This window comes from Salvelinus alpinus, chromosome 16 (assembly GCF_045679555.1).
Source record: "Salvelinus alpinus chromosome 16, SLU_Salpinus.1, whole genome shotgun sequence".
Classification (NCBI taxonomy): domain Eukaryota; kingdom Metazoa; phylum Chordata; class Actinopteri; order Salmoniformes; family Salmonidae; genus Salvelinus; species Salvelinus alpinus.
Genome location: NC_092101.1, coordinates 12,242,081 through 12,264,225, shown reverse-complemented (window position 1 = coordinate 12,264,225; position 22,145 = coordinate 12,242,081). Strand labels below are relative to the sequence as shown.

Sequence of the window (22,145 nt, the reverse complement as noted above, 5' to 3'; positions counted from 1 at the left end):
AAATCCTTCCCCTCACACGGATTCCGAGGGGAAAGGCTGAGGGACAGCGGAGTGGGGAGGGGAACAGGGGGAGATGAGCTACGGCTGCCCAGAAACAATATGACGGAGGATGGGCCCACACTTAAACACATTCGACAGGCTAACACCATCCATATTCTGGCCCTAAGTTCTAATGGGATGAGTTATCCCCCCTGCATACCAAACACGACTGGATCAGGGCGAGGGAGGGAGAAGGAAGGGGGAGAAGGTAGAGTGGAGATGAGGAGGGAGAGAGAAGGATGGGGGGGTGACCGATGGATGGGGGAGAGGGAGTGAATGAAGTGGGTAAGAAGAAGAGAGGGAGAGAGTTATAATGGTGAGGTGGAGGGAGAGAGCAAGGGGGGGGGCACAGTGTTAGACTGGAAGGGAGAGAGAAAGAAAGGGAGCAGAGTGGTAGAGAGAGAAAATGAGAAAGAGGGAGCAGAGTGGCACGAGGCTGAGACTGGCAGCTCCCTTTCTTGGCCGAGTCCCAGAATTAAATGGGAGGAGGGACGGAGTGAAGAATGTCGGGAGGGAGGGGTGGAGGGAGAGATGGGGTGGACCTTGACTGCACCCCTGGGGTTCACTGTGTCAGCACTTCGGAAACAAGCCTGCCATCGTCTACCCCTCCCTTTCTCCCTCCCTCACACATACGTCCAAACCTCTACAGATAATATCAGAGAGAGAGGCAGGAGGTCTGCATTCGGTTTAGAAGATTTCCTATGAAAAGTTCTCTCTCCTTTCGGAAAAGTGTCAAACAGTGTTAGACAATGCGGCTGCATAGACACTGAGTATACAAAACATTAAGAACACCTGCTCTTTCCATGACAGACTGACCAGGTGAATCCAGGTGAAGGATATTATCCCTTATTGATGTCACTTGTTAAATCCACTTCAATCAGTGTAAATGAAGGGTAGGAGACAGGTTAAATAAGATTTTTTTAAGCCTTGAGTCAGATTGCGTATGTGCGGCATTCAGAAGATGAATAGGCAAGACAAAAAATGAAGTGCCTTTGAACGGGGTAGGTTGAAGATGCTAGGCTCACCGGTTTGTGTCAAGAACTGCATCGCTGATGGGTTTTTCACTCTCAACAGTTTCCCATGTGTTTCAAGACTGGTCCACCACCCAAAGGACATCCAGCCAACTTGACACAACTGTAGGCATTGGAGTCAACAGGGGCCAGCCTGGAAGCATTGGAGTCAACAGGGACCGGCATCCCTGTGGAACGCTTTCGACACCTTGTGGAGTCTATGTCCCGATGAATTTAAGCTGTTCTGAGGGCAAAAGTGGGTGCTACTCAATATTAGGAAGGTGTTCCCAATGTTTTGTACACTCAGTGTATACTGTATACATACAGCACATCCCCAACAACCCATGTTGTTAAACCTTAACAGGCTAGATGTATTGTACAACTATGCAGATGTACTGTACTATAAAACTATGGAGGTGCACTGTACTATACAACTACTGTAATGTATTGCTGTGTGTGCTGTCAGGCAGGCCCACCATAAGGTGGGTACTCAGACAGGGTGCTCACTGCTCACACTGTACGTCTCAAGCACACACTGTTCTGACTTAAAGGCACTGCATGGTCAATCCGGCGTCTGCATTGGCCGTGCAGCCTTTACAGTGAAACGGCCTATGCGAAAGTCAGGGCACTCATACTTCTTACACTTCGCGGGGCAGCGCAGAGCTGTTGAGTAGAGCTGTTGAGATGGAAGTTGTCAAGGAAGTGAGTTTGTGTTTATACAGGTCCTCCACATTGTTACAACATTTGGGAGGCGCACGGCAATGTGGTACGGCTCCGCAATTGCGTCACACGGAGCCTCCGACCACATTTACAGATCAAGCATAAATTGGCTTTTAGGCTAAATGCCCTCTAAGCACTGCTGCAATTCAAAAAGGGGCCTCTGCAGCAGCCCACAGGGTAGAAACTAATCATACAGGGTAAAATAGAGTAGAGTAGAATAGAAGTGTAGGCTTATTGTAGAGATACAATGAGAACACAGTAGAATAAACTATAACCAAATAGAATACCAGGAAATAGAATATTCCCGAAGGCAGCCCATGGCATGGAGGTTGAAAACCTTCATGGGACAGAGATCAGGCATGTGTTACTCAGTGGGCTCACTGCTCGGGTTCCTAATGGTTACACAGTATCATCTATTTCAATTAGTGAAAGCTGGGATCCTCCTCTTTTTAATAGATGCCATCAAAACTCTGATTTCACACACGATTGCATAGCCTATAGAAATGTTACACAATGACTGGGTTTATAGGAACACTTAGTTCATTCCACACATCAAAAAGCTGTTCGATTTGATTTCCCATTGCATTCGCATTGACGTCAGAGTGATTAGAGGGACAATAGAGCGCTGAGTACCAGGCCATTAGCGACTTTATGGCCGTTAGCAAGTTTTGTCGGCTACCGTCGACCATCAGCACCATTCATTTACAGAGCGCAGTTCTGGAGTGAGTGGCCTACCCACTGGGTCCAGACGTCAATTCAACGTCTATTCCACGTTGGTTCAATGTAATTTTATTGAAATTATGTCGAAACAACGTTGATTCAACTAGTGTGTGCCCAGTGGGTAGGCACCGTGACCCAACGGTCATGTGGAATTTAACTCATGACCACCGGTGTAGCGGTAATAGGGTCATCGTAATAGCCCTAGACGCCAGGCTTTTTACATTCTGATTAGTTCTCCTACGCAGGACCCCTCCAGGCCACTCTAGGGGCCGACAGATGCCCCCTCGTGTCAAAACTCTAACTGGTTATCTATGGACAATCTCTGTCTGAATCAAGATTAATAAACTGCCCCCTAGAGGCAAAAACAGGGGGTGTCAGTGCAGAATGATATATATGCCATTTCGCTTTTATCCAAAGTGACTTAGTCATACTTGCATACATCTGGCCCTGGGAATCAAACACAACCCTGGCGTTGCAAGCGCCATGCTCTACTGAGCCATACAGGATCACTAAAGATTTGAGAACTGAAACTATGCTAAGTATCCATTTGATTGAGATCTAATGACAAGGTTCTCAGGGACCGATCAGCATCATTCCATGGACCGGAGGTTGACAATCAATTGACTATATTGTTAACCCCCTGCGTTACATGTGTTAACCCTGTCCAAGTAACCCAACTGTCCCCTCCCTCCGCCTACAGACTCTCCAGATGGGCATCCGTCACTTCTCAGGGCTGTTTGTGCTGCTGTGTGTGGGCGTGGCCACGTCGCTGCTCACCCTGGCTGGGGAGCACGCCTTCTATCACATGGTGCTGCCCCGCATTCGACGACGACAAAAGTACAAGTACTGGCTCCACACCAGCCAGGTGAGATGGAGGGAGTGTGTGTGAGTGAACCAAAGGAAAGTTTGTGTGTGTTTAGATGTACGTGTGTGTTTGAATGACAGCAAGTCTGTATCCATACAATATCCTTTCTCAGTGCCTTGAGAACCTTCCTCCTGTTCCTGCCTCAGTCTTGACGTTTCTTTCATTGACCTTTTTAAAGTGCTCTTTTTTACTTGAACAAATGTGTGGCTCTCCCCGGCATGTTTTACGAACTCTATATCTAAAAGCACTTACACTTCACGTATCCACTGCGAATTCAATATTAACAAACCGTTATTGCTTGTAAAATGTTGTTTATGGTGTAGGTTTCTCCTGCTCTTGGCTAGACTGTCATTGGGACTATATATCACCTTGGCTGTCATTTGAAAACATTAAGGCAACACCGCCATCTGCTGTTGACTTAGATAACCACCATTTTGGAAGCCCAGTCCAAGTTGAGTATTAAAAGGACTGACATTTCAAATCTGCCTGGTTTAAGTACCCGGAGGTCTCCTAAGCTCCTTCCCCAATTGAGGATTATTAATGAGAGGGGAAAAGTAATTACAATTTCTAAGATGGTGTCGATTCTGCACGTTTTGAATAAAACAGTGTGGCGCTTTTCAACCCCCCGTATCCCTTGGCTGTCAGTGTAATAACTATAGCCCCATTTATTCTGCAGAAAATCCACCGAGCCCTGAACCAGACCTATGAGGACGTGAAGAAGAAGCAGGACACCAACACAGAGAAAAGGTGACAAAATGGCTGCCATTATGGAGACCTTTTTTTTTTTTAAGTATTTACTTTACCTTTCTTCCATGATGAGTGATCTGACAGGACATGGACAGGTAGAATCCATATGGGCCTTTTACCCATCAGCGTTAATGAAAGGAGGCAGTCATATTACTGAGATACAGATTCAAAGCGAGCTAACACACTAGTAGGGCTTATTTGGCACCAGACCAGTCTCTTTCTTTCTTTACTGACACAAGCCTTTTATCTCCCAGTAGCTGCTGCATCCAGAAGAACCAGCACCCCCAGCCTCCCCCTGACCCCCTTCTCTCCAGGGCATCGGCCAAGTGGAACAACGAGAACAGCAGGGACGCTGCAGCCGCTAAGGACAACAAGCGCGTACACTTTAACCTGGAGACCCTCAACAGCCGCCGCCTGCTAGCCCGGGCCGTGACCAAGTCCGAAGGGGGGAGAGGGGGGGAAGGTATCCCTGGGGCTAACCAGGCAACACGTGTCTGTGCAAACGGAGGCTTCGGGACTTCCTTTGCCAGCCTGGTGCTCTCCCTCCCCTCCTCCTCTTCTTCATCCATCCCTTCATCTTCCTCCTTGGGCGTTCCTCCAAGGCCAGGGGAGCTACAAGAGCTACAGGAGAAGATCGACCTGATCCGGGATCAGCTAAGGACGGCTCTGGCCAGGAGGGCTGAGCTGCAGACTTCTCTGGCCAAGGAGAAGGCTGCCTGCTCTGCACCCATAGTGTCAGGAACACCCCCCGTGGTTTTAGCCGCAGCATCCCTCCACACCTCCACCAAAACCACCTCGTCCCTCCCCTCCACCCGCTGTGCCACCACCATGACAGACCCTGTCCTCAAGGCCCTGCCCACAGTCCGCACAGCCCCCGCCAAACACAACAACGAGAAGAGGTGATGCCCCTCTGATGTTTGGACACGGACCAATCAATGGTGTAGTAAGGGGTTAAAAGGGGAGGGGTTTGTTGAAAGCAGCTGGATTCCCTTGGTTTGGATGTATCCTTTTCCTGTGATCCTGATGCCGTAGCATGGCAGCTCTTTCCCTGGACACCAACCTTTCAACCTTTTGCTACTGGGTGAAAAAAGAGCTTCTAGGGCATTGGGAATTCCTTGTGCTCTACGCTGCCCAACTGCCTCATATGGCTGGTAAAATGTGTGCAACCTCAGGCCTACTTGAATACAGTATATCGTGCCAATGCGGTGGGGCTGGAGGTACCAGCACGCCCACCCATGGCACTGCATCTGTGAACTGAGCCATTAAACTTTCTAGCGCTCACTCCTCTCTTCTCTGCCACAGGACCCGACTCCCGCGGAGGAATCAGGAGTGGTGCGTTGTATGTTTTATTTCCTTTGAGATCCGAATCGATATTGTTCACTGGCCTTGATTGACATGTTTTTCAAGAATAAAAGTCTGATGAAAGTGTTGGTTGTGATGAAGGTTGAAATGTGAATCCTTGTCATGTGTACTTTGTGTGGTCTGTATTTTTACCTTTCGGGTACTGAGGGTGAAATTTCTGTGATTTCAGTGATAGAATAACAGGTATTAGGCATGTTTGATGTCTGGCAGTGTATAGAGAGCAATAGTAATGGCGTCTTTTTGTAGGCACTAAGTCCACCATGGTTGGTTGGGAAAAAGCCTACGGGAAAATTGAGTTTTTGTAAGGTTTTTGGATAAACGCCAAAAAATAAGGTCTGTGGTACACGCAGGCTTAGGAGATCTTTTACGGTTTGTTCGATGAGAATCTTTGTCAGCTAACGTCACTGAGAATTGATGAATTTATGCAAAAAATAAAATAAATCAGCACACAAAAGGTCACGTTAACTGACTCCGAACAAAAGATCTTCTAAGCCTGCGTTAACCTTATTTTCGCCATTTATCCCAAAACCCTATTCTTTCCCCATAGGAATGGCTGAATGAACCAGGTGGTAACTAATTTCTGGTTTCTAGGACTACAAGCTGGCGAGCTCTATTACACATTAACTCTAAACATGTATTCACATTTAAACAAGTAAACAGGGTGTCATTTCTCCTTTCTGATATAGGATCCTTTTGTCAATCAGGGGTTTCCCCATGAACATGATCCAAATATGGATGTGACATGACATCCATGTGACAGGATTTGAAATATGTCAACATACAATACCCAGGAAGTTCCTATTTTATGTGACCAATAAAATTGTATTTGCTTTTACAAGGGAGGTCTCCTGACCTCAGTGGGACTTCCTGGATAAATAAAAGGTAAAAACAATATATATTATATTGTGGTGGACAACATACTTTGTGTCTAGGACTTCCATGACCAATACTAGGACACACAAACAGAAATAACCACACCAACTGCATTTTGTGCAAAGAATGCTTCTACTGCACTTGGTTTACTGAACAGTTAAATACATTTGAATGAGAGGAATCTAGTCCATCACAGATCGAAGGATTCATTTAATATCGTCTAAAATTAACTACAAATGGATAGCAACTGTTGCAAGGCTACAATCATCCCGCTTTCTCTCACAGAACGGAATATAGGCACAGATAAAGAAACTGATCAGAAAACCTCATTGACGAAAAAAAAAAAAATCTTTCTCTTATCGGTAAAAGCTTCCCCTAGAATGAACTCAAAAGACTTCTTTAAACTGACTTGTCATATTGCACAATTTGGACAACCTTCTCTTCCCATAACCACATCCTCCGTCCTGCCCATTGCATAGCCTTGACTACATCTCCAACCAACTCACTGAGCAGAAATTATTCTAACCCCTCGTGTCTCAATAGAACTCGAACAATGATATTTTGCGAAATGTCCCTTGATTATCGCCATTCTGTTGAAAAATATCCCATTTTCCACTGATATAAGGCCAACAAGGGCCATCTCAACTTGCACTAATCTCTCATTCGGAATCATATAAGGTATCATTCAAAATAAAAGCTCTCTGGTCAGGAGATTGTTCTCAGTTCAAACAGCTGAGGATGAAGACGTCGACCACACCTGTCAATGACTCCTGATCATTCCCTGACAGTTTCTATGTCTATAGAGTTACAATGTCAAAACCTCTCGACTTGTGTTATACCCTGTCCATGTTAGTACCGTGTTCAGCTAGTTCCAGAAAAGGGGAAGCATGATGCATGTCAGGTCCATCTGATTACAAGAAAACAATGGTTGTCTTTAGACCCTAGCAAATACAACTAGCATCACAGTAGCATTTTACAAGCCAGTTATTTAGTCTCCCGTGAGCTATGGAATAGAGCAGTGGCCACAACAGTCGTGGAAGGTTTATAACATTGTGCAGCTTTATCATAATCTCCTGACGGTTTTGAAACAAGAACATTGATGAAAGATTAAATATTAATTCTAAATATATTTTTCTACAAAATTAAAATGCCCCCCAGGGTCCAATATATGCCTTATTGTCATAACTATCCAGTTGGGCAGCAGAATGGTAGATCTCAATGACAAATGTAACGGAGATGGGTTGGCTGGGTACAATGGCTTTACCCTGAAGCTGTTCAACATCGCCTGGTATTGTCTTGTGCCAGTCTGGGGCAAAAATCTGTGTGTTTGAACTTGAAGTGGCCTCAGTCAGCTGACGCCATGAACCAGAAAACTTCCTTGTGATGAAGCGCATTTATTTTTTACAGTCACATGCTCCTCTTTCGGAATACAGTCTACGGGGCCATGGGGACAAATATTGACTTAAATCATTTTGTTTGAAGACCATGAAACGGGTGTTTAAGGCAATGGTTGAGCCTTCAGGTTGATTCTGTTGAATTTGCACATGACTAGTGAAGCGACTCTAATGTGAAAGACAAACACAAAACATGGTGATGAGAGAATTGGTTGGCTAGCAGTACACAGAAAAGCTCCCAGGGGCGGACCAATGACGCAGTTTCACTCAAAAGGGGTTAAGATGAGAGAAACCGCAACGATGGCCGCTCTTCTTCAGCTCAAGTGGTACGGGGAGCAACTGCCAATCGTCATAAGAGAAGCGGACGGGGGGGGGGGGGTCTGAACAAGAGCAAGCAGGTCTGCTTAACACTCAGCAGAGTGGATGAAAACTCAATTTCCCATGATGCTCCACTCAGGGCTAGCGCTAGCTTGTGGAGCCGGTTGCCAGTTACAACTACAACCTCCAAACTGGAGGAGTTGAGCGCCTGTGAAAAAGTGGTGCGTGACTAAGTACCTACACAAACCACAGCAACATTACTAGCCTACAGTTCTGAAAGAAAAATGACCAACTCGGACACTAGAGCAACTCAGAAACACAGGGTTGTATTCGTATTTTCTTTTTCTGGGTTCGAGGACCAGATGGAATGAATGACTAGGATAAGAGTATGTGTTGCAGCCTTGTGATGACTGGTATGGTAGTCCACTGTGCTCTCAAAAAGAAAAACGCATAGAGTACACTGCCATTTCCAAAGCCCGTCGAGACACCTCCTAACCAAAATAAACATCCTTTAAGGAATTGTACATCAACACAATAGGATTGCCGCCTCTCTATTTCACAAATCAACTTTCAATCATAAACAAACAAAAAAAATCACATGGCAAAATGTCATGGTAGCCTTTCCCGAATGATTCCACACCTTTGCAGCAAAGATGGTGTATCTCACACATAATTTGAGCGAAAACTCTGCGACGGATGGAAAAAGTCACTGTCCCACTAAGGATGGGGAAACTAAAAGCAAAACAAAACATTTCCGTAGCAGAGATTCTAGAGGAGACTGGAGGGGGGCGCCTTTTCTTAGCTTTCCATCCCTCTCTTCTCCTTGGTGTCATAAGAATGAGATTACAGTAATATAGCCACGGCGGCAATCTTGCGGTGTTGGAAGAGGAATTGAGGGGGGAGAAGACATGTTGCCTCTGCGTGTGGGAGCATACGTAAGTGAGTTGGAGTAGGGGGGCTCAGGACGGAGTGGGGCTGGGGGGTTCCTCTGTCTTGGGCTCCCAGTCTGTGGGGCTTTGCCCAGGGCTTTCTGGCTCCCCAGCCCCTGCCCTACTGCAGTCTGTGTGTGGAGGAGGAGAAGGAGGAAGAAGGAAGGGACTGACACTAGAGAGGCTAGTCTCTGCTTCCTGAAGTCCTCCCATTGGAGGAGAGGGAGGAAGAGGCGGGCCTAAGCCCGCTGCACTGCTGCTGCAGGCCCCTACGGTTTTGATTTCCACTGGAACCAAGCTGGGATTGAGGCCATCTGTGCCATCTCCTCCTCCACCCCCACCCCCCATTCGAATCTCCGCCACCACGCTGAGGCCCGCCTCAGAAACCATGACCCCCTCCACCTCTCCGGCCTCCCCTAGCAACCCCCCTTCCGTGCTCTCCAGCTGGGGAGCCAAGGAGGAGGACAGGGCTTCCGTGATGATGGCCGCCGTCTCCGCCATCCAGTCCAGCTCCGTCGTCATCGTCAACTCTTCCCGGGCCCCTTCTAACGTAGCGCTGCTGGCCAGGCTGTTAGACTGGGAAGCCTGGGTCGCTGTACCTTGGGCCTGGGCAGCCGAAGCCGCCTGGGGCTCGTCTGGCAGTCGGACCTGGCCGTTGGCTGCACCCCCCCGGGCTGGAGCTGCTCCTCCAGCTGCAGCTGCTGCGGTGGTGTTGTTGTTAAGGTTGTCCTGCAAGGCCGTCTGGTTTCCCCCCTGGCCCGCCTGCTGGTTCTGCAGCAGCATCTCCTGGATGCGGATCTGCTGCAGGATGGCCGGAAGCTCGTAGTGGTGGAAGAAGTAGATCATGGAGTGCTAGGGATGGAGGGATGAAGAAAAGAGGTACAGGGGTTAAAACAAGTCTGTTTTTTAGTAATGGAGTTAGAAACTGGGCCTGGGGAGGCTGGAAGGCTACAAATTCCAACAAGAGCTGTGGCTGGCATGACTTCAGGGGTCTGATCTCAAATCACAGGCGAATTGCTACATTGGCTAAAATGTAGCCTAGGATGCTCATCTCTTTGGGACAGGCACTAGCATGAGGGCTGAAACCTTAGCATCATGCAGTCACTATAACAGAGAAATTGATTTATTCAGGAAATTAGTTTAAAATTGGGTTTAAAAACCCACCCTAACCCAATATGACTTTCATTGCTATTTACTAAAATAAACACAGTTCTATGTTTTCTTAGATTACAGTAACATTTAATGAATAATAAGCCAGTATAACAGCACAATAACATGATAAAGCACTTTCCAGCTCAGCGTACTGAATAAATGAAGTGTGTAGGTCCCTTGAAACAAATGCAAAGCGTATAGTGTTTCCTATTCAAAACGCTGGACGATGGAGGAGTGTGTGGGCTAGTACAACACTAGTTTGGGAGTGTCTTTTCTCTAGTTTATTTTAAAAATGTCCACAATTTATTGTATAACTTTATTGTATTTTTTTCATCCAACTCGCTGTGTCTCACCTGTATGAAGAGCCAGGAGGTGACCAGAGCCAGGCTGCTGTACTGGCCGTTGAAGCGGTAGTGGTAGGCGTAGAACGCAAAGTGATACAGATAGAAGAACCTGCAGGAGACAGAGACAACCTCCTTAGAGAGTAGCTGAAAATACCAGCGTCACACTGGACTGACTTGACTGTGGAATGGAAGGACTGCCTGGAACTGGAGAGACAAAGTGATCAGTTGTTTGCTGAAGTCATAGAAATGCGCCAAATAGTTCCCTCCTCGTCAACCCATCCCCATTTTATGAGATATTGGAGGGTATGCACGGCTTACCTCAGCCAACGGCATTTGCTGGTGTTGGCGTGTTGGACTCACCTCAGCCAATGACGTTTGCTGGTGTTGGTGTGGCAGCAGATGGCGTCGTACTGGTCGGCCAGCCACACGATGAGGATGATGTAGAAGGCTGTGGTGGTGTCGTTGAAGAACTCCGACATGATGGCCTCCATGCCTGGTAGAGAGGGAAAGCGTCTTCTTACCCACTGTTCATTCGTAAATAAAATAATTTTTAAAAAACAAGACCCAGCTTGTTGCATGGTGGCTCAAACGGCGAGACACTCTTACCCACGAGAGCCAGGATGACGGTGAGCAGAGGGGCTGCCGGGAAGGCGATGGTCATGTTCATTTCCAACATCTGCAGCAGATCCACTGGTGAGACGGAAAGGGTCAAAGGTGAGAGAGTTTGGCGTAGGGTCAAAGAGACGTGTGGCACAGAGTGTGTCTTTCAAGGCTGCTAGAGGGGTCTGTGTGTGTGTGTGTTCTCACCGATGAAGACGAAGATCTGGTGGTGGGAGTAGCGCAGCAGCATAGACACTGACAGGGTCTGCAGATACAGAGGAAAACAAAAATGTAACTTTCAACGGAATGCCTCGTTCTTACCTTTCACCTTTCCTTTTTTATATAATATGTTTTTAAAGGAGGTAAAGCACATTTCTGTGGAAACAGACAAAAGCTTATCTTACGTTTCTTCTTTACATGAGAAACCCAGAGAGCATGTCGTTAGCACCAGCTAATTTATCATAAAAATGTATTGTTTTGGTGAAACGTTAGATAAGGAACCCAAATAAAGGCTTCTCATGGGCTAAATTGAACACTTGTGATGTTTTAAAACGTAGGATTTTGAACACTTGGGATTTTTAACACTTTTGACAAATGGTGTGTGGAGACTGATACTTACGAATATTACCATGATGACAAAGGCAGCCAGGTAGGAGGTGCGGGCCATCCACATGCTGACAAATCGGTAGTGTTCCCCTGACACCACGTTCCTGAGGAAGCCTGTTCTCACACACACACAGAGCACCGATCAGAGACACGCACTCACACACAGTTTTGCATACCACCAAGGAAAGATACCATGCAGGAGAAACAGACACAGACACAGACCTCCACCCTAAACCACCGTGTACCTTTATTCTCCTCGTTCTCAGCCAGGGCCTTGACGCTGGACATCAGAATGTCATCGTAGCCCAGGAACTCATCCAGGAGGAAGCGGCTGAAGCCGTCCCCAAAGCACTGGTCCTTCATTGGGTCTGCATACGCACACAGGCGCAAGATTAGGTTACGAAGCCTCACACAGACAGCACCTCCTGTCCTCAGAACACTGCGTCTGTGCTACTTCAACCAGGCTTTTTAGTGTGCCTGAGTACAATGTTGAGTGAAGTGGTTTCCTGACGATACTTTGATTGCGCTTGCCTTTAAAGCTCTGGATAAGAGCGTCTGCTAAAATGCTAATGTGAAAGTTAGCCGTGGGCGCGCAACAAAGGGTGGTCTGAGAGCGCTTTCAGCTTCGTTAAGATGACTGCTTAATAAAGCACCATTGTGTTGGCCAATATGACCTATGGCCCAAATACTAAAATATTTCAAAATAAAAGTCAGCAGCGAGCTAGCTCCTGTCCATCTTAGCCACCAGAGGTTGAGTACATCAGCATGCTCATCGGTAACTACTGATCTAACCAACTACTGCTGCTGCTCATCGGTAACTACTGATCTAACCAACTACTGCTGTTGCTCATCGCTAACTACTGATCTAACCAACTACTGCTGTTGCTCATCGCTAACTACTGATCTAACCAACTACTGCTGCTGCTCATCGGTAACTACTGATCTAACCAACTACTGCTGCTGCTCATCGGTAACTACTGATCTAACCAACTACTGCTGCTGCTCATCGGTAACTACTGATCTAACCAACTACTGCTGCTGCTCATCGGTAACTACTGATCTAACCAACTACTGCTGCTGCTCATCGGTAACTACTGATCTAACCAACTACTGCTGCTGCTCATCGGTAACTACTGATCTAACCAACTACTGCTGCTGCTCATCGGTAACTACTGATCTAACCAACTACTGCTGCTGCTGCTCATCGGTAACTACTGATCTAACCAACTACTGCTGCTGCTCATCGGTAACTACTGATCTAACCAACTACTGCTGCTGCTCATCGGTAACTACTGATCTAACCAACTACTGCTGCTGCTCATCGGTAACTACTGATCTAACCAACTACTGCTGCTGCTCATCGGTAACTACTGATCTAACCAACTACTGCTGCTGCTCATCGGTAACTACTGATCTAACCAACTACTGCTGCTGCTCATCGGTAACTACTGATCTAACCAACTACTGCTGCTGCTCATCGGTAACTACTGATCTAACCAACTACTGCTGCTGCTCATCGGTAACTACTGATCTAACCAACTACTGCTGTTGCTCATCAGTAACTACTGATCTAACCAACTACTGCTGTTGCTCATCGCTAACTACTGATCTAACCAACTACTGCTGCTGCTCATCGCTAACTACTGATCTAACCAACTACTGCTGCTGCTCATCGGTAACTACTGATCTAACCAACTACTGCTGCTGCTCATCGCTAACTACTGATCTAACCAACTACTGCTCATCGGTAACTACTGATCTAACCAACTACTGCTGCTGCTCATCGGTAACTACTGATCTAACCAACTACTGCTGCTGCTCATCGGTAACTACTGATCTAACCAACTACTGCTGCTGCTCATCAGTAACTACTGATCTAACCAACTACTGCTGCTGCTCATCGCTAACTACTGATCTAACCAACTACTGCTGTTGCTCGTCAGTAACTACTGATCTAACCAACTACTGCTGTTGCTCATCAGTAACTACTGATCTAACCAACTACTGCTCATCGGTAACTACTGATCTAACCAACTACTGCTATTTGGCAAGCTAACTTGTAAGTCAGTGGTCATAGTTCCTATCACTTAGCAACATTAGTTCCTATCACTGTTTATGACACATGCTATGGCATGCTTTTGAGTGTTCATAGTAGGCTTTATGACAGAGCTTACCCAGATATGAATATGTATGACACCTGCTATGTCATGCTTATGAGTTTAGACAGGCTTAATAACACCGCTCATCTAGCTAAGACCATTCATAACATCTGTGATCATGTGTTATGTCATGCTTATGACAGCGTTAAGTAGGCTTTATAACCACTTACCGAGCGTGACGACCATTACGGGGATGTTGAGGCGTTGCCGGGTGGTCTGGGACAAGCGGAGGAAGCCGTACTCCAGAGAGTACTCAACTATGTACTCCTCCTGAGGCCACACTGACGACACACACAGAGAGAAACATTTACAGGTAAGCAGTGCAGCTTACCACACCAACAAAGCACACACACAGCAACCCACCAACCCCACAGCACACACACTCTTGCAGTGCATTAGAACAACTCATATTTAAACTAGTTAGAGACCACCTAAAATGTCAAAACATTGACAGAAACGCATTGCCAAGACTTAATTAAAAGCAAATTAGGGAAAGGAGGAGTCAGACTTATAGCAATAAAACACCAAACATGCATACATAGCACGTAAGAAATGTTATGCAAAGGCCATTTAGAATTGTTAAAGCCAATGCAAGGGCACACAGACACGACACAAACAGGGCCTAAACTAAAGTCTGGAGCCTGGCTCTCGACTGCTAGAGCGAGCTGCAAAAGGTCAGCTCAACAGTCTTCGTCTTGGCACAGCCAGGGCCCACTGCAGGAAATGCTAAGGCATCATGGCCACACAGTCGGATTCAAACAGTCTGCTCCATCACAACAACAGCTACAGGAAGTCGTTGAGGTGGCAGAAGACAAGGGAACACATTTTTGTAATGGAATCATGCCAGAAGGGGGTGACCAAGGACAACAAGATGGCCGGAAGGGAGCTAGCTTGCAGGAAGAGGGAAGGAGGAAGAAAGGAGCAGTGAGAGGAGAGGATTGAGGATTCTCACTCACTACGGGTGTAGACAGGTAGGTAGGGTTGGGTTGGTTGAGTTTACCTGCTCGTGTTAGCATCTCAATCTCGGAGACTGTCTCCCTCAGCGGCTGCATACCTTTAGTGGGCGACTGGCTGAAGGAGAGGTCCTGGCTGTCGTTGAGGCCCCCTCCCCCAAGGCCGATGCCGCTCAGCGAGGGCTTCAGCCGCGGCTCGATGTCTAGCTCAAACTGACAGCGAGAGGAGAAAAAGACTTGAGTAGTCAGACCCCTTGACTTTTTGCTAATTGTCGTTTTACAGCCTGAATTTAAAATTGATTAAATTGAGATGTGTCACTGGCCTACACACAATACCCCATAATGTCAAAGTAGAAATATGTTTAAACATTTTTACAAATTAATAAAAAAAATGAAAAACTGAAATGTCTTGAGTCAATAAAGTCAACCTCAGTTATGGCAAGCCTAAATAAATTGCATGGACTCATTCTGTGTGCAATAAGTGTTCACCAAGATTTTTTTTATGTGTACCCCACACATACAGATAATTGTAAGGTCCCCCAGTCGAGCAGTGAATATCAAACACAGATTCAACCACAAAGAACTAGGGAAGTTTCCCAATGCCTCGTAAAGAAGGGCATCTATTGGTAGATGGGTAAAAATTCAAAAGCAGACATTGAATATCCCTTTGAGCATGGTGAAGTTATTAATTACACTTTGGATGGTGTATCAATACACCCAGTCACTACAAAGACACAGGCGTCCTTTCTAACTCAGTGGCCGGAGAGGAAGGAAACCGCTCAGGAATTTCGTTAAAGTTTAATGGATGTGATAGGATAAAACTGAGGATGGATCAACAACATTGTAGTAACTACAATATGAACCTAAATGACGGAGTGAAAAGAAGGAAGCCTGTACAGAATACAAATATTCCAAAACATGCATCCTGTTTGCAATAAGGCACTAAAGTAAAACTGCAAAAAATGTGGCCCAAAAAATGTACTTTATGTCCTGAACACAAGCCTTACATTTAGGGCAAATCCATCATATCACTCAGTACCACTTCATATTTTCAAGCATGACAATGGCTGCATCATGTTATGGGTATGTTTGTCATCAGCAAGGACGAGGTGTTTTTTTTAGGATAAAAAGAAACGGAATAGAGCTAAGCACTGGAAAAATCCTAGAGGAAAACCTGGTTCAGTCTGCTTTCCAACAGACACTGGGAGACAAATTCACCTTTCAGCAGGACAATAACCTAAAACACATGGCAAAACACACTAGAGTTGCTTACTATGATGACATTGAGTGGCCTAGTTTTAGTTTACTTAAAATCGGCTTGAAAATCGATGGCCAAACTTGAAAATGGCTGTCTAGCAATGATCAACAACCAACTTGACAAAGTTTGAAGAATATTGTACAATCCAGGTGTGCAAAGCACTTAGAGACTTACCAAAGACTCATAGCTGTAATCAGTGCCAAAGGTGATTCAAACATGTATTGACTCATGTGTGAATACTTAAGTAAATGAGATATTTTATGTTCAATACATATGAGATAGTGTGTGTAGATGGGTGAGAAAAACAAATGTAATCCATTTTGAATTCAGGCTGTAACACAAAATGTGGAATAATACTTTCTGAAGGCACTGTGTTAACAATGCAAGGTCATTGTATGGTCATTATTCTGGACAGGGGCACGCGGTAGCAGGATCATTGGTGTCTCTGCCTTTAGCCTTCCTCTCAAGCCCCCATCCCTGCTTCCCTCCCTCACCTGCACAGAGCTGTTGTCAAACATCTCCAGGGTCATCTCCTCCTCGTCGTCGTCCTCCTCCTCGTGGTGCAGCGCGGTCAGGCCCAGCCCTCCTCCTCCCTCTCCATCCCCCTCTGGTTCCTTGACCAGGCCCTGGAAGCCGTCCGTGTCGTAGAACTGCAGGAAGATGGGCGCACGCGACGAGTTGCGCTGGATCTCCACGCGCAGGATGCCATCACGCGGCCACTTCTCCCGCACGTGCTCCAGGCAGTTGATGGGCGAGCGGGAGAAGGCGATGTGGATGTAGGCCAGGATGAAGAGCACAAACAGGGCCTGGTAGAGGTAGAGAGAGGTAGAGCAAGAGAGAGGTAGAGAGCATTAAACTACGGCAGATTGTCTAGGGCGATATTGGTATTTACAGATGTTTAATGTGGGGGGGGGGGGAAATCGATACAGTTACATATCGCAATATTATATAGATACTTTGATAGGTAGCGTTAGTCAGCTGTACCTGGGCCAAAAGTATTTTCTCTTGCTCTGTCATCTCTGCAGCAGACATATAGTGAGCAACATGTTTGGAATATCGAATCGTAATACATATAGGATCATGGGAATCGCTATACGTATCGTATCGGCACCTAAGTATCATGATAATATCGTATTGTGAGGTCACTGGCAATGCCCTAATTTAAGGGACACATTTTTGAAAGTTTCCCCTCCTGCAACACTGATAATGTTAATGACAATCACATTACCAGAAACAGAAACAAAAGATAGTTCACGTACGTGCAAGGTTTGAGGAGTAGCAGAAAGAGATCCTGTCAGGATCGGGTCAATTGCTTTTCAAAATTTCCCCCCAACCCTGAATCCTATACATCAAATGGTGGAGAAATAGCCTAACTCGGCTCCCCCTAGGTGCACATTTTGGGTTTTGTACAAGCACTACACAGCTGATTCAAATAACCAACTCATCATCAAGCTTTGATTATTTGAATCAGCTGTGTACCCGGGGGGGGGCCCCAGGACCAAGTTTGGGAAACCCTGGCCTAAATGACCGTCACAGAGGCTGCTTAGTGAAGGTGCCCACTACAAAAGGTGCAGTAGGATAGATTCCTACAGAGCAGTCAGCTGAGGAGAAACATGAGGTGCTAGAGAGCCTGGTCTATTTAGAATGATCCTCTTCATCGGGAAGCCAACACTCAGAACATCAAAAAGATGCTTGTGTCCAAAGCTAAAGTATCAGTGACAACAGAGACAGATAGGGGACGTGCCATTTTGTTTCCCATCCATCGCATCCCAACGAGTAGTGGCAGGCAGGTGCCTCTGAAAATGGCTGTCCATCTCTCTTCTCCTCTGTCCTTCCCTCTCTCTCTCCCCCTTCTCTCTGCATCAGAGCGTCGCTCTTCTCTCCTGTCTGGTTACGGACCCAGGCAGGCGGATTCCCACTGTCAGTTAGCTTGTGTGGAGGCCTGGTACATAATGTACACACACACGGAGCGCCAAGTCTAGGTCCAAGAGGCTTCTTAACAGCTTCTACCTGCAAGCTATAAGACTCTTGAACAATTAATCAAATGGCTACCCAGACTATTTGATTGTCCCCACCCCCCATTTTTACACTGCTGCTACTCTCTGTTTATTATCCATGCCTAGTCACTTTACCTCTACCTACATATTACCTCGACTAACCGGTGCCCCTTCACATTGACTCTGTACCAGAACCCCCTGTATATAGCCTCGCTACTGTTATTTTATTGTTGATCCTTAAATATTTTTTTAAATATACATATTAAAACTGTATTGTTGATTAAGTGCTTGTAAGTAAGCATTTCACTGTAAGGTTGTATTCGGTGCATGTGACAAATACAATTTGATTCGACTTTTGATTTGATACAAACATTAACAATACCTTCCTAATATTGAGTTGCACCACCACCCCCATCCCCACACAGCAGTGTTGTAGTTCTTGACACACTCAAACCGGTGGGCCTGGCTCCTACCATACCCCGCTCAAAGGCACTTCAATCTTCTGTATTGCCCATTCACCCTCTGAATGGCACACACACACAATCCATGTCTCAATTGTCTCAAGGCTTAAAAATCATTCTTTATCCCATCTCCTCACCTTCATCTAAAGTGATTGAAGTGGATTTAAAATGGTGACATCATATCTTTCAGCTGGTCAGCCTGTCATGTAAAGAGCAGGTGTTCTTAATGTTTTGTACACTCAGTGTATGTATGCACACACACCTTGACCGCATAAAAACATAATCAACAACCTCTGATCGTTTTTATCCACACAGATAAGGAAAAAAGCTAGGACAGGAGAGCTCTAATGTAATGCCTGTTAAGATGACTCACTAGTGACTAGACTGAGTTGAGGGTCACTGCAATTATAACCCTCTGAAAATGCCTGTCTTTGGTGTTATGCTGCCTGCAACCTTCATGCAAAGCTGATGAGGATGAGTGTGCATTTTGGTCAATGTGAGCCTTTATGCCCGGAGTTGCACAAGCAAAGTCTTTCCCGGGTTTAAGCCTAATCACAGCCTTACTGCAATGTTCAAACTCGAGTTAATTACTGGCTATGATAATACATTGTGTAGAATAGATGTGTCAATCATTGACTCTGTTGATGACAAGGATGTGGCTAGAATTAATACATTTGACATGTACAACCTTCCCACCTAATGCTAAGGTTTTTCTTGGTTATTGTTGTGCTGAATCAAACCATTCCTATGCGCCAGTGTGATGTGCCACAGAGACAAATACGTACATGATTTGTTTATTTGGTCAGAATCTGATACAATCAGGCGGCAATTGTGGAGGTTGATTATTTATGTTCTACTCAACTGTAAGATCTAAGGCCCACACTATTCCACACATCAAAACAGAGGCAGCAGCAGTAGTAGCAGCAGAACCACTCCAAACAAATTCGGAATTTGGACTGTGGCATGATCACAGGATGCAAAGAACGGCGAGGGCACGCTGCATAGACCCATTCACGTCCCACTTTTGGCAGGTCAAGTTGAGGTTCAACAAACTACACTATAGTTGGATGAGAAACTAACCAGCCATTTCTACCCTCTCTTGTTTGAATGTTACACAAAGATGGTTTCTCATTGTGGTATTGTTCATGATAAACTGCTGTTTTGTTGAAGCACTGTTTGGAGATATGGTGGGGGGATAATATAAGTAGTCTACTTCCATTGACATGTGCATTCTGTATTCAGTGGCCAGGGTGTGCATTTCCAGGGGGGGGGGGGGGGGTGAACTCCATGCACACCTTTACTGTTTACCATTTTCTGTAGGTGCATTTACATACACTGTAGAGAGAAATACTGTCAGTGAGTAGCACACAAACAGTCTGGGGGTTCCACAAAAACAGTCCATGGGAAGTCCGAAACTAAATACAATTTAATTTAAACTTACTGTGCCAGTGGGCAGGACGGTTGGTCATTATGAATTTGAGACAAAATATCTAAAAAGATTGTATTATTAAACATACTTTCCAAACGTGGGTCTGTTGTAGACCTGCTTACCTAATGTCAAAATAAAAATGTCCTGCATGTGCACCATTATGTGGACAAAAAGGAATACCTTGTGGGGGACTTTGACATGAGGTAAGCAGAGATTAATTGGTTCTACAACAGACCCACGTTTGGAAGCTCCATGAGATGTTTTGTCTCAAATTCCCCACCCATTGGCACAGTAAATTGAAATGGAATTGGATTTAACTTCTGGCTTCCCACTGACTTTTTGTGCAACCCAATACAATTGAAAGCAATGCTAGTGTATGTAATAGAACAGCGTTGCTAAAAGCACCTACATTTTCTGTAATCATTGGAAGAAGTTACCCTGTGAGAAGCAGCAATCACACATGTTCAAAACCAATTTCAAGCAAATTAACCTACCGTTCGTTCTTGTTAGCCGATTCTTGACATTGTAGCCTACATGAAGGTAAAATAGTGAGAGGAAAGTCTTACCTTCAATAGGACAAAGAACTCGAAGATTCGTCTGAAAGATGGTGGAAACAATCTGGCATAGGTAACTGCCATCTTGAAGAATAGGGCATGGAAAAGTCTGTCTCGAACATTGATGAGTGGGTTCTGGTTGATATTAGGGTTTCGTATTCTGTTCGCCCCGCCATTGTTATTTAGCGGGGCGTTATTGTTCACGTTGCCCTGGTTTTCTGACATTGTATGTCTGGCAAGACGACTGATAGCAAGTCACTATCTCAATCCAGTTCAAACGTAGATCTATGTACGCAACTTAACCGCACTGGCACCAACAACTCCAACTGTAGGATGGTGCAAAACTGCATTAACTTGATGCAATAATGCAGCTGTCAGTTTACATAGAAAAGTCACAATTGCTAAGAGGTGACCAATTTGATGTCTAGAAGGGCTGTGCGTTATATAAATTTTTCCGACATAGTCGTTGTGTATCTGGCATTCTGGCTTAACTCCCAAAGCGCCCCCACTAGCGTAGCTAACGTTAGCTAATGAGTTCCAATACAACTCAACTACTGTAGCAACCTAAAAATGGCACATACAGGAATGTTAAAATACTCTTTACAAATTTTTACTAGCCGTTTTAGGCCTTATAACTAAGCGTCAGTCACCATTCAAACCCCGGCTAATTAACTACCTGCAACATACCATTGCTAACATGCTAGTTAGCACTGGTGGTAAGCAACATTCCGAGGCGAAAACATTGACGATTATGGTGATGTATATTCTTAGTATAGTATGCTAACTTAGCTTGTATGCATTTGTCTCATTGCAATTCACCAGAAACGTCCAATAAAATAAAAAACGTTTATCAAGTTAGCTAGCACTACCCTGCTCACGCTATAGTGGCTAACGCTCACGTTCAAGTCCTACGATGATAACCCGTATGTTACTTTTTAGTCGAGAGTTCGCCTCGAAAATGTCGATCTCAGTTTGACTTTTTAGATGGACATTGAGTATGATTCCCGATTTCTTTTATTTTACCGTTTGCAATACTCTCAACCAGTTTAACGATTCCTTAGCATCAACCATTAAGTCTTGAAAACAAACAAGGCAAGTCAAGAGTTTGACAATAGTCGATTAGAGCGAGCGCCCTCTGTAGATGCAACGTCCATTCACTTTTTTTTTTATAAAGGATCATAAAAAATATATACTCAGTGTAAACAACAATTGACAGATTAAACTGTGATTCGTTTTCGATGAAATTATAATCTACCAAGGAAAACGCAATTTATAAAAAATGTTGCAGGCAACTCAAAATAGTTCTAAATTCGCCGTCAGGGGTCCTACCGTACCATCTTTGTGTTCATGGCTATAAGGTATCCATATTTTGTCAAATTTACGTCAAAAGTTTAATTTTGTTGTATTTTAGCTAACCTTAACCTAATTATCATAATCTGCTGCGTAAAGTTCTCATAACCTGCTATGATTATGACAAAAGTTAATATGACAAAAGCTGTATCTCTTCTAGCCATGACCCATATTTTGTTTGTAGCTGGACGTTGGATGGGGTGTATTCATTAGTCATATTCCGTTGCAAAAAGCTTTGTCAAATTAACATCAGATTTGCAAAACGCTTTGCAACGGAATACGACAACCGGGGAGGGACTTTTTGG

General features: G+C 45.2%; 2 protein-coding genes across 4 annotated transcripts in view; one reads left to right on the top strand and one right to left on the bottom strand.

Moving 5' to 3' along the window:
• LOC139540822 (glutamate receptor ionotropic, NMDA 3B-like) overlaps window positions 1-6,357 on the top strand; it is a 109,035-nt gene extending 102,678 nt beyond the window's left edge. The window contains exons 7-9 of the mRNA XM_071344808.1: window positions 3,190-3,354; window positions 4,031-4,101; window positions 4,359-6,357. Coding sequence (XP_071200909.1) covers window positions 3,190-3,354; window positions 4,031-4,101; window positions 4,359-5,004 — 882 coding nt within the window. The 3' untranslated portion in view covers window positions 5,005-6,357. The remainder of the gene's footprint in view (window positions 1-3,189; window positions 3,355-4,030; window positions 4,102-4,358) is intronic.
• Window positions 6,358-6,445: 88 nt separating this feature from the next.
• LOC139540825 (membralin-like) lies at window positions 6,446-21,617 on the bottom strand. 3 transcript variants are annotated; one of them, XM_071344816.1, is made up of 11 exons: window positions 20,503-21,616; window positions 16,544-16,855; window positions 14,893-15,004; window positions 14,009-14,119; window positions 11,925-12,047; window positions 11,693-11,793; window positions 11,281-11,338; window positions 11,080-11,163; window positions 10,834-10,966; window positions 10,483-10,582; window positions 6,446-9,829 (listed from the first exon to the last, which is right to left on the bottom strand). In XM_071344816.1, exons 1-11 carry the CDS (start codon window positions 20,713-20,715, stop codon window positions 9,008-9,010), a joined length of 2,169 nt encoding a protein of 722 aa, XP_071200917.1. In that variant the 5' UTR covers window positions 20,716-21,616; the 3' UTR covers window positions 6,446-9,007. The 3 variants fall into 3 exon arrangements, with proteins under 3 accessions (XP_071200917.1, XP_071200916.1, XP_071200918.1); XM_071344815.1 differs by having other exon boundaries at window positions 14,839-15,004; window positions 20,503-21,615; XM_071344817.1 differs by lacking the exons at window positions 6,446-9,829; window positions 10,483-10,582 and having other exon boundaries at window positions 10,830-10,966; window positions 20,503-21,617.
• Between the last annotated feature and the right edge of the window lie 528 nt (window positions 21,618-22,145).

Coding starts and splice junctions, on each gene's coding strand:
- LOC139540825 (XM_071344815.1), bottom strand. CDS start 20,715: ATGTCAGAAAACCAGGGCAACGTGAACAATAACGCCCCGCTAAATAAC. Junction 12,048..14,008: donor CGTAATGGTCGTCACGCTCG/GTAAGTGGTTAT, acceptor GTGCGTATGCAG/ACCCAATGAAGGACCAGTGC. Junction 10,583..10,833: donor AGCAAACGTCATTGGCTGAG/GTGAGTCCAACA, acceptor TGTCTCCTGCAG/GTTCTTCTATCTGTATCACT.